This window comes from Anoplopoma fimbria, chromosome 8, assembly GCF_027596085.1.
Source record: "Anoplopoma fimbria isolate UVic2021 breed Golden Eagle Sablefish chromosome 8, Afim_UVic_2022, whole genome shotgun sequence".
Classification (NCBI taxonomy): Eukaryota; Metazoa; Chordata; class Actinopteri; order Perciformes; family Anoplopomatidae; genus Anoplopoma; species Anoplopoma fimbria.
Window position 1 is genome coordinate 242,501 of NC_072456.1, and position 16,309 is coordinate 258,809.

The 16,309-nt window shown below is 41.4% G+C and overlaps 2 protein-coding genes across 2 annotated transcripts; one reads left to right on the forward strand and one right to left on the reverse strand.

The window, feature by feature from the left end:
- Positions 1-990: 990 nt before the first annotated feature.
- Positions 991-6,305, forward strand: akr1a1b (aldo-keto reductase family 1, member A1b (aldehyde reductase)). Its single transcript, XM_054602344.1, has 9 exons — positions 991-1,145; positions 2,206-2,301; positions 3,066-3,185; positions 3,262-3,413; positions 3,588-3,783; positions 3,906-4,105; positions 5,186-5,258; positions 5,510-5,596; positions 6,032-6,305. Exons 2-9 carry the CDS (start codon positions 2,221-2,223, stop codon positions 6,095-6,097), a joined length of 975 nt encoding a protein of 324 aa, XP_054458319.1. The 5' UTR covers positions 991-1,145; positions 2,206-2,220; the 3' UTR covers positions 6,098-6,305.
- A 557-nt stretch (positions 6,306-6,862) lies between these two features.
- On the reverse strand, positions 6,863-13,202 carry c8h19orf44 (chromosome 8 C19orf44 homolog). The gene is made up of 10 exons (XM_054602343.1): positions 12,890-13,202; positions 12,560-12,742; positions 12,284-12,411; positions 11,587-12,097; positions 10,973-11,300; positions 10,287-10,366; positions 9,193-9,685; positions 8,947-9,036; positions 7,448-7,614; positions 6,863-7,052 (listed from the first exon to the last, which is right to left on the reverse strand). Exons 1-10 carry the CDS (start codon positions 13,022-13,024, stop codon positions 6,963-6,965), a joined length of 2,205 nt encoding a protein of 734 aa, XP_054458318.1. The 5' UTR covers positions 13,025-13,202; the 3' UTR covers positions 6,863-6,962.
- Positions 13,203-16,309: the final 3,107 nt, after the last annotated feature.

Here is a 16,309-nt window from a genome sequence, read left to right on the forward strand (position 1 = left end):
ATTGTCTGTGTAGTTGTATAGTATGTGTATTTATTGTCTGTGTAGTTGTATAGTATGTGTATTTATTGTCTGTGTAGTTGTATAGTATGTGTATTTATTGTCTGTGTAGTTGTATAGTATGTGTATTTATTGTCTGTGTAGTTGTATAGTATGTGTATTTATTGTCTGTGTAGTTGTATAGTATGTGTATTTATTGTCTGTGTAGTTGTATAGTATGTGTATTTATTGTCTGTGTCTGTGTAGTTGAGCTGCTGCAACACTTGAATTTCCCCCATGGGGATCAATAAAGGAATATAATAATAGTAAGATTTTCATTCCTTTGTGTATTTTTATCTGTATATTGTTGTTATTGTGTTGTATATTGTTGATATTGTGTTGTATATTGTTGTTCTTGTGTTGTATATTGTTGTTCTTGTGTTTGTTGTCTGCTGCTGCTGGCTGGCTGAAGGCTACCAGACAGAATTTCGTTGTATCACTACAATGACAATAAAAACCTCTTTATCTTTATCTTATCTTTATCTTATATAGTGAATATCATATTGTACCACAAAACCAAAACAGCAAAAAACAACTCATTTCAAGCCATCTAGATTTTTCTGTTCCAATTTTGGTTGCTCTCATTGATTGGTAAGAGATTCAATTGTTTCACATGGTGTCAGGCATTCTCTAATGCAATGTATGAATGACTTAAAAACCATCTCCTAAAACTCACACATGAACAAGTCATCTCCAACATAAAGAAATCCACTCAAATCTAATGCCATTGCATAGAAATGTCAAACCTCATACAAGAAACGCTTGAATTGTATTTCACAACACAACAATTCAATTCTCTCCACCACATCTTTCTCCTGCTGCCTGCACCTGTAGAATGCCTTATGTAAGGTTTCTGTACTGACAGGTGGGTTATAGAGGATTGACTGTCAAAGCTGATTGTATCATCACAACACATCTCCTCTTCCGGTCTGGGAAGTACTTCCGCCGGAAATAGAGGAATCCGCATGTCAACAAAATGAGGAGGTGTTTTTGAACATTTGGCAGGAAACAGTCCTCTCGCATAGCTGTCCTGTTAGGAGGAGCACAAGAAGAGGTGTGAACGTCTGTGTGAACATCTGTGTGAACACCTGTGTGGACGTCGTGAAACAGTAAGTCTAAGAATGTGACGTCGTTTCTAAACCGATCGAGTCATTAGATGTCACGTCCTAAAGCAGATGTGTGTGTGGACACACGACCCTGAGCGCAGAAGAGACGAGGACATGAAGGCAACGCGCACTGTAGAGTCTGAGAGAGAAGCTGCTCTCCGGTGGGCTGGTTTGTGCAGCTTTAGTTTCCTGGCTCGATAATATATATATATATATATATATATATATATAATATTCATGTCTGCGAGTCCATGAGTCTGTCGACCTGTGGTCAGCGGTGGATCCTGCTGCTGCTCTTCAGCAGGTCGTTTTGCACGTTTTGAGGTGTGGTAGGCCCACGTGACTTTCCAGGAAATCAGCTGACAGGATTTTGGATTTTGAGGAAAATATTTTTGGAAAATGTCTGCCTGGTTTTGATTCGCGTCGAGTAAACATTTAGCATTTTTTGGTGCTGTACAAAGTTATTAGCATTGCTTCAAATGTGGAGTTTATGTTTCTGCAAATAGGGTGTTTTCCTTAAAGCAAAGAGAGCATCAGAGATACAAATAGAATCTGTTGATACAAGTTATAGAAATAAATAAACAGAAAATGCTTTTTATAGAGCCACACAGAACAGAAGGGAATGCTTTTTATAGAGCCACACAGAACAGAAGGGAATGCTTTTTATAGAGCCACACAGAACAGAAGGGAATGCTTTTTATAGAGCCACACAGAACAGAAGGGAATGCTTGCATGCATTTACAGCGCGTGATTATTTGTCCCTGAATGTAATAAAGTGAATGAAAGTGCAACAGAGACATGAATCAAAGATACAGGAAATCAGTATGTTTTCCTTTCATTTTTCAATTTTTTTTTTTTTCTTGTAAATATTTATACATCCATAAAAAATAGTAACAAAGTTAGCAAATAGCATTGGAACATAAATATCTCCAGTGTCATTTTAAATATCTTAATGAGGCAAATAACAGGAGTTATTTTATATCGAATTCTTGTTACTGCAGCTTCACACACCTGACTAAGCAGCTGATGAAGGACTGAATCCTGCTCTCTTTGTCCTTTCAAGGTGCTTCTGGGAGGCATGAATGACTTTGCAGTTCTCAACACGGGGCGGAAGATGCCCCTCCTTGGACTGGGGACGTGGAAGAGTGAGCCAGGAAAGGTAGAAGCTGCACTTGTCTCTTCTTTCTCAAAAAAACTTGTTGGACAAATAGGCTTCTTAACACTATTTATTTTTTACAGAAGGATGTCATAAAATAGCTGTACGATGTGTACTTTCATACATGAAAGCTGCACTAATCAATCTTATTTTAATGTTAACAGTGAATCATAATTATGTTTAAGTGAAGTGTTGCTCATAGTGCTAACTCCAGGGGTACTTATCTTTAGCTCCTGTCAGCTCTGCAGAGCATTGTAGCCTCTTTTAACTAACTTTGATTTTCAAGGCCCACAACTCGCTGTTTTGCTTGAGTGCTCTTGTTGACCTCTGTTCCAGCAGGCGGCAGTTTTCTGTGGAAAACCCCCCCCAAACCTTTTGATAAACCCATTGCGCAATGCTTGCTCATCACTAAACAGCAGACAGCCAAAGTTAGCAACTAGCACGTGACCATGGCAGCTATAGCCAGATATTTCCTTAGGAGTCGGTGGAGACAAAACAGAGCGTAAATATTCCACTTGTATTTTTCAGATGGGTAGACACATTACTATAAATGAATGCGAATTTGATCTGTTACTACTGGATGTGTAAACATGCAACTTTTGCCATATCTAATTTATAATTTGGTCGAAGTCAATGTTGCACATTCTGTAGCACACCAATTAGCCACAATTTAATTTAATGCTGCTGTAAAAACATAGGTTTGACAGCGACCCACACATCTATTTCATACTTTTTTTCCAAACAACAGTTGTCCTGTTTTGTCACAGGTGAAACAAGCAGTTATTTGGGCATTGGAGGCTGGGTATCGCCATATTGACTGTGCAGCCATCTATGGCAATGAGGTTGAGATTGGCGAAGCCCTACAGGAGACTTTTGGCCCCGGCAAGGTAAAGGAGCTTCACCACGTTACATCAGAAGCTCAAGGTATATCAAACATTACCTGACATGCTGTCTGTAAACCAGGCCCTGAGAAGAGAGGACGTGTTCATCACATCCAAGCTGTGGAACACCCGACATCACCCAGAGGACGTGGAGCCGGCCCTCCTGAAGACGCTGAAGGACCTGAAGCTGGAGTACCTGGACCTCTACCTCATCCACTGGCCCAACGCCTTTCAGTGAGCTCTACCTCCACCAAGCTCTATTAACTGGTTCTCCTGAGAAAACAGCCCTTTTTGTTTTCTTTACATAACAAGCTAACTAACTTGCTGTATCTTTATTCCAAGATAGCAGATTTGAAACTACAGTTTTTTACTACGTCTGAAATGTGGCTCTCGCTTTGTATCTCCCAGGCGAGGAGACTCTCCTTTCCCAAAAAAGGAGGACGGCACCATGCTGTATGACGACATAGACTACAAGCTGACCTGGGCTTCCATGGAGAAGCTGGTGGAGAAGGGCCTCGTCAGATCTATCGGCCTGTCCAACTTCAACAGTAGGCAGATAGATGACGTTTTGTCGGTCGCCAGCATCAAACCCACGGTCCTGCAGGTACAGGGTGTTTGTGATGATGAGAAAGTTCATTTTGATTTAACAGGTTAAGTGTGAGCACGGTTGCGTGTCTCTAGTTTGCCGCTCTGAAAGACTGGTTTGTCTGTGTTTTGGTTGGGCAGGTAGAGAGCCACCCGTACCTGGCCCAGGTAGAGCTGCTGGCCCACTGTCGGGACCGGGGCCTGGTGATGACGGCCTACAGCCCTCTGGGCTCTCCTGACCGGGCCTGGAAACATCCAGATGAACCTGTTCTGCTTCTGGAGCCTGTGTTGGCCACCCTTGCAGAGAAATATAAAAAGTCCCCTGCTCAGATCATCCTGAGGTGATTTGACTCTTCACTTAACTGACAAGATTGTTCCCCAGTGTGTAATCATCTATTTTTTTTTTTAGCAAACACAATTCATCTCACAGGCTATTTAGAGATTAGATATCTTCAAATTTAGAAATGTCCAGTTTTCAAATTTCTGATCTTAAAATTATAAAAAGAAAATACCTTGAATCCTGTTGTTAGATGTTTTCACACACTAAAGTGCACCATCGGCCATATATTGACGGTTTTCAATTGAAGTTCTAAAGACGTTATTTTAGGAAACCACAAAATACTTGTCAAGGTGAAAAATAACTGTGCTATGACAGTTAAGTATGTAAAATGATTTATTGTTTCAAAAGCAGTGAGCAGTTTAAATGCACATATTAAAAGTGGTGATGTGGTTCAGAAATACACTGACAAACGATTAAACTCGCAGTAATACATTTTCGGGCCACTTGGGGCTCAAGCAACAGTATTATCAGCATACAGTATAAAGCTAATGTGGCATTTCTTAGCATGTTGTAGCCTAAATACCAGAACTCATGTGTGCTTTTAGGGCTGCACGGTGGTGTAGTGGTTGGCACTGTCGCCTCACAGCAAGAGGGGCCCGGGTTCATTTCCCGGGCTGGACAACCTTCTGTGTGGAGTTTGCATGTTCTCCCCGTGTCAGCGTGGGTTCTCTCCGGGTTCTCCGGCTTCCTCCCACAGTCCAAAGACATGCAGCTTAGGTGCATTGAAGACTCTAAATTGCCCGTAGGTGTGGATGTGAGTGTGAATGGTTGTTTGTCTCTATATGTCAGCCCTGTGATAGGCTGGAGACCTGTCCAGGTGAACCCTGCCTTCACCCATTGACAGCTGAGATCGGCTCCAGCACCCCTGCGACCCTTAACTGGATAAGCAGGTTACGGAAAATGGATGGATGGATGTGTGCTTTTACTACAAGTCATTTACCAAATGATGCTGTAGCGTTAGAGTTGCTCATTGCTCTGAGCTGTTTGCACATTGTAGCAGCAGCGCTAAAAGAAGCACTGGTATGATCAAATAACTCTCCAATGACGGTACATTTCAACACAAGCTTGTTGTGTTTTCCAGGTGGCAGACACAACGAGGAGTGGTGACAATCCCCAAGAGTGTGACAGAGTCCCGTATCAAAGAGAACATTCAGGTGGAGTACAATTTCAGTCTGGCAATTCACTTTTTCAAACAATGAGGCTTTTGTTTGAAAAGACAGCCTTCTTAATGAGATTTTCTGAATTATAGAACATCTCATTAAGGTTTCATTCTTGCCTGCAGGTACTTTAAAGCTATTTATGCTGAAAAGGCTGTGCACATGTGGAACACATTTTCTTGGTACAACTCTGGTTTACAATAGCGAGTATGTTGTGATGTGTTGACATCATTGTGTTTGTTGTCAAGGTGTTTGACTTTACCCTTGAAGCGGAGGAAATGAAGAGTATTGCAGCCCTGCACAAAGGCTGGCGCTACATTGTACCAACGATCCAAGTAAGTGGGCTTTTTTCTACTCTCTTTAATGGTTGGCATTGATGTTTTATTTTTTACAGTACACTGGAAAAAGCTCAACTGAGATATAATAAATGGCCACCTGTAATCATAACTGTGCAAGTCTTAAAAATCAATTGCCCCGATATGTCTAAGAATGATTTAATATGGAAAGTGTTTTCTGAACTTTCTTTAAATCTTGAAAAAAGTCAAATCAAGTTTAAATGCACAGGATATCGGCATTGGTTATAACTTAAATCACAAATATCAGTATCGGCCCTGAAAGCCTGGCGCTAGACGAGCTCTTCTCAAGCAGTGATTGTGTAATGAAAAGGAACCAGACTTGCTTTGAAACAAGGCTCCGGTTTAACAGGGGAAGATAAACACATTATAGAGGAGCAGAGACAAAAGCATTCACTTTTGGTTTGGACGTTGCAGGTGGAAGGAAAAAGCGTTCCCAGAGATGCAGGACATCCTCACTACCCTTTCAACGACCCCTACTGACAACTCAGTCTGCAACCCTGAATTTGTGCCTTCAACTACCCCACATCACCCCCCCCCACCCACATCACTAATAATCCCAGAGTTTGTCTTTAGATTAAGTCAAATCCTGCTTTTATCATTAGAATTTCAAGTTATTGTTGGTGATGAAGAATCTGGTATGACTGTATACATACTACGTACATGTTATTTTTTAAATAAACATTTTGTTACTTTACCTGCACGCCTGTTGATTTATTTATGAATAACTCATGTGATGTTGTACAGTGAGCTAAAGTTAAATCCTTTTTTCATCTAATACTGTAATGCAGATGGTGACTTTTGTTTTGAAGCTAAGTAACATAAATTATTTGGCCATCTAAAAAAAAAAAATCTATATTTATGCTATATTTAGAATATTTCTGCCGCTTTACCTTGCCGTCAGACAGCCCTTTGCGACAGGGAACTAAAAGCCGTTATATCCATATATACTCTTTTCAAAGCCAGGAGACTCCATTGACAAAATGCATAATTCACCTTGCAAAACAAGATAGTTGCTGGTCTACCTCTGACTCGATCAGTTAGTTTGTTTGCGTTATTTTCTGAATTTAGTAGATTCGAAATGAATCCTTTAAACCACCAAAACCGTCTTGTGGCTTTGAACAGAGCATAGATAACGGCTTCAGTTCCCAGTAAAAGGCTGTCTGATGGCAAGGTAAAGCGATGAAGTTGTTAATTTAAATCTTCATGGCTTGTTCTATGATTAATAACCAACACATAACACAATGCTTCCATGTTAGAAAAAATATTATTTAATTATTTATAAAAAACTAAAAAGGACATTGCAAATGTCTGTTGTTCAGTAACCTGAGACATTCAGTACCAGTGGTCAGATATGATGGTAGTCTCTCATCTCCTGCAGCACCTCTTCTAAGGCTTCCTCCATTTTCAGTTTGGGAGGTCTGTGTGTCCGAATGTACTGTGGAAAGAAGAAAGATAAACGCTGTAGACAAACTTAAATGAGTGTGAATTATCAACAGGCTACAACAAGCCACATTTTACTCTTTCTTTTAGCAGTTTGGAATGTAAGAAAGTAAAAAAATGTAAAGGATGACTGTCTCATGTTACTGACTGATTTTCCCCTATACTGAATGGCAACTACACGCACAGTCAGCAAATGCTGGAAAACTGTGTGCAATAAATGGCTCAGAGTGAGAAATGTGAGAAAATGTTTGCTCAACGAGTCTGTGGAACAGCGATGAAACAAGCAATTATTTCGTTGAGACAAACATTTTCCACAGAAATCTACCTATCAGAATTACTCACAACTACCTCTAAAGCAGTATGTAGTGTTTGTGTTGTGTCATGGTTTACCTCCTTGGTGTCCTCCAGCGTGGTGTACCTGTAGTTTGGTGGTCCAAGGCTCTGCACCAGGCTGGAGTGAAGATGTCGCCTGCTTTCGATGAACCGCCTTGTCATGGCAAGCTGCTGTTTCAGCATTTCATTGAGTGCAAATACAGCTGGGTTGGAGATGCTGAGAGCTGAGGGACACACAAACACAAAACAACAAAATCAGTACCATGGGTTTAGCACTCCAAGAAAAACATCATCAACAGGGTTTAAGGCAAATGCGGTCTTACTTGTGAAGCACTACTGGTACCACTAGTGCGAGATAAAAACAAGTAAATTATTGTCCTCACCAATAGCCCACACCAGCTTTTACAACTGATTAAACAAACGTGTACATAATAGCAAATTATAGAACTTTCTAAAGCAATATTTTCTCTTAAAGGAAAAATGTGCATATTAGTTTTCTTGCCCCAGTTACATGAGAAGAATGATACCACCATGTATGCTAAGTATGTACCAAAGCCAGGAGATGGTTAGCTTAGCTTAGCATAAAGACTGGAAACAGGGAGAAAGAGCTAGCCTAGCTCTGTGTGTTTGTTTACACTGCCCCAAAGCTTCTCGCTCCTCAACCTGATCTGGATCTCCTCTGCAGGTATGCCTGCTAAGCACTAAGCTTATCCCATTAAAAACATGTTCTTCTCCCTTTAGCGTATTTGTCATTATTTGTATACATTTTAGTTCTCCTATACCTCATGTTTTAAATGTTGTGAGCCTTGCAGTGTAAGGGTGTTAAGATCAGGATTTTTGGTGTCAATCACTGATTGCTGGAAGCAGAATCAGCCAATGAAACCATTCCTCTGTGCAGTTCAGCAAAAGATTCTGCTCTATGCGAGCCTATTTAAATTCAATTTAAATGGAAATTACGACCGGGGCAAGGAAATCAATAGGGTTGGCAAGCATGGGATGCATAATTTAATATGAATCAGAATTTCATTTATCATAAACCCCTAAGGCCTGTGTCGTTCTTAATAAATTATAAGTGGGTTTTGTTGCCAGATATGCTCTCAGCAAAAATAGCTCAGACGGGAGGCAACCCGACTGCTGCAGATGGGGAGCTGGTCACAGAGCTCCACCTGTGTTGCTCTCTGAGAAAATTGAAGGGCAGGCAAATGAGTATTGAAAACATTTAATTTCAGAACCAATGCATCATCTGATTGGCTTTTCTGCCTTTATAGAGACCAGCAATCAAACTATTTTGAACAAATACTAGTAGAAAATGGCCCTACCACATACCAGATCATGAGTCACTTGACGTTTAACATCATCCTTGTACAAACCTTAATACTCTCCATAATAGTTACCGTCTGGATCCAGGTGCCGGTTTTAAAACTTGTTAATCTATTTCTACCAACATAATACATTTAAAAGATTGAGCCTCAGCAGAGGTAGCCTCTCTTAGAATGCTCCCCAGTGTTCTATGTGTATTTATGTTGTATTTTCTTCTGTTTGATTGTGTCTCTTACCTTCCACCAGTTCTGCACTGAGAGTATGAGTAACCACTGGGCTGGGATCCATGAAAGTCATGCCCACTGCAGGACCCGAAGCAGCCCCACCTACAGAGGGAAGAGAGCCAGAGATAACATTTCCATATGTGCTTGACAAATTAATCCCGATGATTTGTGCTGCTGTGAAGAAATGTTGCAGTAGTAGTGCTAATTACCGGCCCTACCACAACTTAAATGTACAAGTGCCATGTATGGCAGACTAACCGGCGGGCCACGTGTAAGCCAGAGGGTCAGTCTGGGTCTGTACTGCTGTTTCTTTTAAAACCTTTCTAGTTGAAGCACGCCTCCTTGACTGGCGAGATAAGGTCCGGCTGCCTTGTGATACAGAGGATCTGGAGGATCTGGAATCCCCGCTTTTGCTGAGTTTTTGACTGTGATCTGAGGTCCAGGAGCGGCTTGTGTCTGAGAAAGTGCTCGAGTAATCGTCTTCTGTCCTCCAGCGGGACACGTCTGAATGTGAAGCTTCCTCTCTGACCTCGGATACCGCCTCCTCTTCATCTCCATCTCCTTGCAAGTGCTCTGAAACCTGGCTGACACTGTAGTGAGGCTCTGTCCTGCTCTCACTCTCAAAGTCACTTTGGTAGTCCAATGCGTCGTCCTGATGCTGCTCCTCTTTCTTCTCCTTCTCCTTCAATCGTGGCCACTCTTGATGTATTTTGGGGGGTCCAGGAGAAGGGACGCTGTGTTTGACTTCTCTCTGTTTAGGCAGCAGGAAGAGAGCAAACATATCAGTCTATGGAGTCCCTCTGGGGATTGACCAGATCCCCAATTAAAAGAGAAAAAGCTACATTTGACAATAATTCATTCAACATTTTTGTGTAAGTTAGTAGATGTATAAGAATGGCTATTGTAATCCTATTGGTATCTTTCAAACAGCAAATATCTCTCACCATAAACAACCAGTGTACCATGTACAAACAGTCCTTGCTGTGTAAGAACAAGGGGGGCTGGGAGGTGAAGCCTCTAACGGACTAATACTAATTCAAACACTCTCCCTAAACTGTTATGGTTCAGTCCCACCGCTTTCATCGCCCTGGTTTCCAGCAGCAGGCAGCTGTTTTTAGCATGAAAGCTCTAATAACCCACTGAATTTGGTTCTGACCGCTTGAGTTGCTTTCCCAACAATTGATTTCCTAATGGATAGAAATAACGGCCAAAATTACCCACAAAATTTCTTTACGCTCTTTTAGTTGTAATGGTATTCAGGATACAATATAGTACATATTCAGACAGCATTACATAATACACAATTTGTAACTTTATTTTACTGTACTTAATTAACTTTTGTCGTTACCCACCTCCTTTCTAGGCGTCCTCTCAGTAAATCCAAGGGGAGCGGGGACAAGGTCGTCTAATGTCATCACATTTATCTTGAAGTCTGCAATAACACAAGATCATAACAGAATTTAATAAATGATAGTGTATACCCACAGAACTGTCATTACACATTATTTAGTGTGGTACTACTTTTCATCCATATCAACATTAAAAGCACGCGGTGAGTAAAAACTAGATGATGAATCATTTATTCTAGGCGTCTGTATCAAAATCTCATGACATGGTTATATCTTCAAAGTGGTGCATGTCAGTGAGTATTATAATACCTGTATTATCCCCCCCCCCATTAACGTATAAGAAGGGTCATAAACTTGTGATGCCCTACACAGCATCTCATATTTGTCCTGTTATCTGATAATTCTGACTCTACAGAGGGATGATTTATTTACCTTGTTGTCCATCTAGGATGCATCAGATAAAGAGCGAAGAATAAAAACTGATTAATGAACAAAAGCACCAAGTTTCCTCTCTTGTAAAATGCATTTTGACATCAATAAATTATTAAAACAATACCGGCACAGTATAACTGGTATATATGGAGCAAAACACTCTTGTTTTTAAGTCCTATTGACCTCTGATCACAATAACTACAAAACTAATTGACACCTGTCCTGATGTATTTGATGCCCGGATGTACTTCTCTCACCTTCAGAGGTAACTTCACTCATCTCACTGTGGGGATCTTCAGAGCCAGGCCCAACAGAGAAGAGCTCCGACAGAGAAAGCACCTCCCCGCGGCCTGACATGGAGGAGAGGGAACGCTGTGGACTCCCCACTCTCCCTGGAGGAGATGGGGAGACACAGGGAGGAGAGGGGGATGGGGAGAGCACAGAGGGGCTGAAGTGGGCTTGAGCCTGACCGGTGAATCGAAAAGGAGAACTGCGACGAGAAGGAGAGGCAGGGGAGCGTGGTGGTGCTGTGTTGGAGGTTGATGAACGAGGGACAGCAGCGGAAGGAGGTGAAGAGTGGAGCACCTGTAAGGGAGAAAAGCATAGTATAGTTTTAAACTGAAAAAACAATGTATGTCAACCACACAGTGTTTCTGTACATTTGGGTGTACTGTTAACTTCTATTTGTGAGCAGTTAAATAGGCAATTTTAGTTTTCTAAAATCAGAAATTATGAAAAATATATATTTTTTAGAGTTTGTACAGAACTACTTTAATGTGTATTGATGGTGTTAGCCTGGCGCTTACTGAAAGTAACAACAAATATGGCATGTGGTGACAAAAACAGCCCAGTGTTCAAAGTTGAAAGGTACCTTATCTGCTGCTTTTATGGAAGAGGGTCTCCCTGGTATCAAGAAGCTGTTGTCTATTGAATCAAACGAGCCTCCAAGAAGTTTCCTCATGTCCTCTTCATCACTTTCCAGACTCACACCACTCACTACTCTCGCTGACTTTGTCTCCAAACGCGCCAAAGGAACTACGGCATCCCCAGCTCTGGACCTGACACCGACATCGGCGCCTTTTGGCGACCTAGCAGCAGCAGTATTAATGTTGTTAGCAGCTACAGCTGTCTTGTTCTTGAGGAAATGTATCCCCTTCAGGCTCTGGTCACTGCTGGACTGTACTGAGAGGTGCAAAGGGGCCTCCAGGGACTGGGCGGCTGGTGGTGGTGAGATTTCAAAGTCTGAGCTTAGAGTCTCCGCAGGTTTTGGCCCCTGTCTGGCCTGTTCCTGAACCTGTTTGTGGCTGCGGATGCGGCTCTCAATCTGAGCCAGCCTACTCAAAGCAGCAGTCTGGGAGCCCTGCTGGGAAGATGACACATTTCTGACCAGAGAGGGTGAGAGGGATGAAGAGGGAGAATAACACATGTGAGTTTCAGCAACAAAGGTGAATATAAGAACTGGAAATGCTTTGTGTAGAATCCGTTGATCAGGTGGTAGAACACGATTCACTTTTTAGAATCCATTGTTCAATTTAACATTTATCTATCTTACGCACACAGAACCATACCTGTGTTCAGGCCCCTGCTGCATTAGTCTCTTGCTGACAGGTGACTGGCTGCTGTTGGTTGCAGGTGGTGGAGCTTTCTTCAAGAACCTGCTCCCTCCTCCACCCAGAGAGGTCTGAGGTCTGACATCCTGGCGGGAAAAAAGCAAAAAGCGGCGGCGGCTTGTTGTCAAATAGGATTTAAAAAACGTCCCACTGTGGAAGTTCCTAAAGTCCCTCTGCATTAATATGTCCTGAGCAATACAGCATCCGTTGTCAATAGCTTCTATAATCTTTCACCTTGGTGGAAAGCCTCTCCTCTCTTTCCTGGCTCTTCCCAGCAGCAGCAGCAGCAGAGTCCAGCATGGGGTCACCTCCACCCTCAGGAGCTGAGCTGACCGAGGACAGGTCACTCACATCTGAGAATAACAGGTGTGCATCTGAAGAAGCAGATTTGGTTTTCAAAGATCCGCCCACACCACCCTAGAGATAAAAGGTAGGCAAGACAGGTGTGTTCAAGCTTCAAGCTTCAAGCTTCAAGCTTCAAGCTTCAAGCTTCAAGCTTCAAGCTTCAAGCTTCAAGCTTCAAGCTTCAAGCTTCAAGCTTCAAGCTTCAAGCTTGACACTCACGGGGTTTCCTGGCCCCGGCTCCACGGCCCCGGGGTTTCCTGGCCCCGGCTCCACGGGCCCCCTGCCGGTCCTCTTGGCGGACAGCAGTGCTTGAGCTCGGTCCAGAGCGGAGCTTCGAGCGCCTCGTTTCCACATCGTTGACCCGACTCTTACTGACACAGCCTGGCTAACTAGAACTCCATAAGCTTGGATATGTGATGCTAAGCTAAGCTAAGCTACACACTACTATACTTTCAGCATAGCGACCACTCGGGCGTCCCTGGTCTCCATGGAACGGCGGCCATCTTCTTCTTCTTCTTCTTCTTCTTCTTCTTCTTCGTCACCATAACTGGCAGTTCAATGTGTCATCCGGGTATTAGCGCCGCCAACTGTTCAGTACGTGATCTTGCGCAATCAATGTAGTGACAAATAAATATATATATCAGTAAATACGTCCAATGTAGCAGCTATTTGAAGACAGGGAAAACATCTTAAGAGGTATAAGAAACACGGTTCAAGTCCTTACTTATGTTGTGAATTGTTTTGTGGAAGAACTTGTATTTTCTGACAAATAGTTCTGGAATTTTAATGACATCCGGGTTTTTCTCTGTCTCCCCTTATTGGTAACATTAAGTGTGACCCTGTTTTAGATGTACTTTGCTATTTGGGGGCTAAAGCAGAATGTCCCTGCTTTTTGCAGTCCATTCCCAGAGCTTTCACCATGTTGTCATCACCCTGGCCTTGTTCTTTTACAACATTACCAATGTTGTGAGCAAAGGAATTATGATTAATTCTAGGTGGAACACGAATGTCTGTACCGAATGTGTTTGCAATCCATCCAATAGTTCTTAAGATATTTCACCTAAAACTGCAAATATCAAACCTCATGGTGGTGCAAGAAGAGAAGCCAGAGGATCACCAGTGTGACAGGAATCATCCTCAGGGGAACATAAATGTCTGTACCAAATTTCATGGCAATCCATCCAATAGTTGTTGCAATATTTAAGTCTGGAACCAACGTGGAAGACTAACTGAACAACAGACCGGCATTGAAATGACATATTGTGGGTATTTAATTGGTTGATGCCAATCACTATACATTCACTGTATTTAAATTTGACTACTTTATACGCCAACAACATAAATAAATCGATAAAAGATTCACTTTTTCCATTTAAACACCACTGAGACATTAATGATGGAAAATGGTACATTTAGTAAATATTATCAGCCAAATATATAAAATACTGTATTAAAAAAAGAGTAGCTTTTGAATGGTAGTGAAGCCCACGTGTATGTGTCAATAAGGTCACATTTTTGATTTCCTAATGCATCCTATTTTTCCTGCCAGTAGATTTTTAGTTGCTCAAAGCGACGCTAATGAACTACGAACCTTTCATAGCGCATGCAGGAATTGTTTTTGCAATAAAGCAGCGTGTAAAAGGAGACAAATTACATCTATTTGACCCTACTAAAAACCTCCTGGATAAATAAATGCAGTAAGTGCTATGCGTTGCCATGACTCCACAGGGAAGTAGCAAACTCATTTATCCACCAAATAATCTCCTTTACAGCAAGCATTTTACTGTTGTTTTTGCGTTCTCATTGTTGAAGTGCCATTCAAGGGTCATGGGAACTTGAAGGTTCTCTTGACTTAGATCCTACAACACCATGTGTTGCTTTATAGCAGGATGATGGTAGATATGGAGCTTTTCATGAAGCAGATCCAGGGCAAAATATGGAACAGTGATGAGTTAGGAATCCATGACACGAAAGAGATTGTAATTTATCTTGTAAATTTCTTAAATAGGTTTATGTCTCCTTGAATTGACTCCTTAAAATGAAGCAAGGATTATTTACTATTTACTTCATTGCCATTAGTTCCATGTGGGGTATGTCCAGGTCAAACAGTCATCCTTTTTCCACATTTTATTTAAACTATTTTAGAAGTTCTACTGTAGGAGGTAAAATAATCCAGTAATCTACAAGAAAGGCGGATGTTTCTACCGATTGGAGACACAGTCGACCAGTAGGAACTTTCTTGGTGGGGTAAAGAATGGGGACGGAATATTTCTACATAGCTGGCGAGCTTCCTAGCTACATTCATAAGAAATACTGTAGCAACAGACAAAATGTGACAAGAGCTGATGGGATCGACGCAACAGTGCAAGTTCTTTTAAATCTAAAAAGAAAAACGTCAACTGCTGCTGGCAACTGCAACTAAAGCTTCTGTGGCAACTGAAAATGTTGGTGGGACGGATACGTTACTCACTGCTGATTAGGGAAAACAAAACGAAACAAACCCACTCCAAATAAGAAATCTGCTAACATGAATACAATGTTAAGCCAAAAACGTGAAGTGCAACAAACTGGAAATTCTATCTAGATTATCATGAGAATCCACATTAAAAGCCAGACATGAGCTACAGGACCGTTCAATCTGCACCAACTCTGACCAACTGGGCAAAAATAGCTGAATACCACTGTTTTGGTTCACTCTCACTGCTCTCATATAGTACAGTACAGCTACAGAAGAGTAATTATCATCCCCAGCAGGCAGCTGTTTTCAGCAAGAAAAAAATCACTTAATTATCAGCATCACACATCGCAGACACAGTAAGCGATTAATTGGTGAAGTCAGTTGAGCATTAAGCAGCCAGATAGTTCTGTCAGCAGTTGGTGGAGACCAAAAACAGAGCTAAAACAGAGTGAATATTGGACATACGGTGACCTGAAACACGACTCCAAACGGATGACAATGTTGCTCTTTAATTGCTGGATATTTAAACTGTTTGCTGACACCGATGCCATATCAACTTAGAAGGTGACAATAAATCAATATTGTCCACAATCCTTTAATCATTTTTTGCCGGTTTAAACAAGCGTTTGTAGGGTGGAACCTTTACTTATACTAGTTTTACAGTGTGAGTAAAGCAAGGGATTAAATACTTAAATTAAATAAATCCCCAGGGGTAAATAGCATGAAACTGAAGTTTCCAAGTATTGTGCTTTGAGCTGAAATATAAATTTGTTTTACTTGGGCTTCATTCCTTGCAACATACTACAGAATAAAAGGTATGAAATTGACGCTGTGATAACAAAAATAACATTAATTATTCGAGTCATTATTTACATAAAAGACTTATGACAGCGTTGAACTTTCTTTAGATCTAAACATGTACTGTCTGACAGACTTCAGATCAAAGCACATCAACATGGGCTGCTGCACACTGCTTAAAAAAAGAAATAGAAAACATTGGATAACATCTTCACGTATATGTTATACTCATATCTCCTACAACTTGAAATGTCTTCATTCCTTTTTGAACTGAGATAAAATGTGAACTTGTGAGCTTTTTGATGTTTATTTAGATGATTGGCTTGAGGTGCAGAAAGATCAAAGTTAAGAACATCAAAGCAAGGGACACAAGCAAGTGTGGT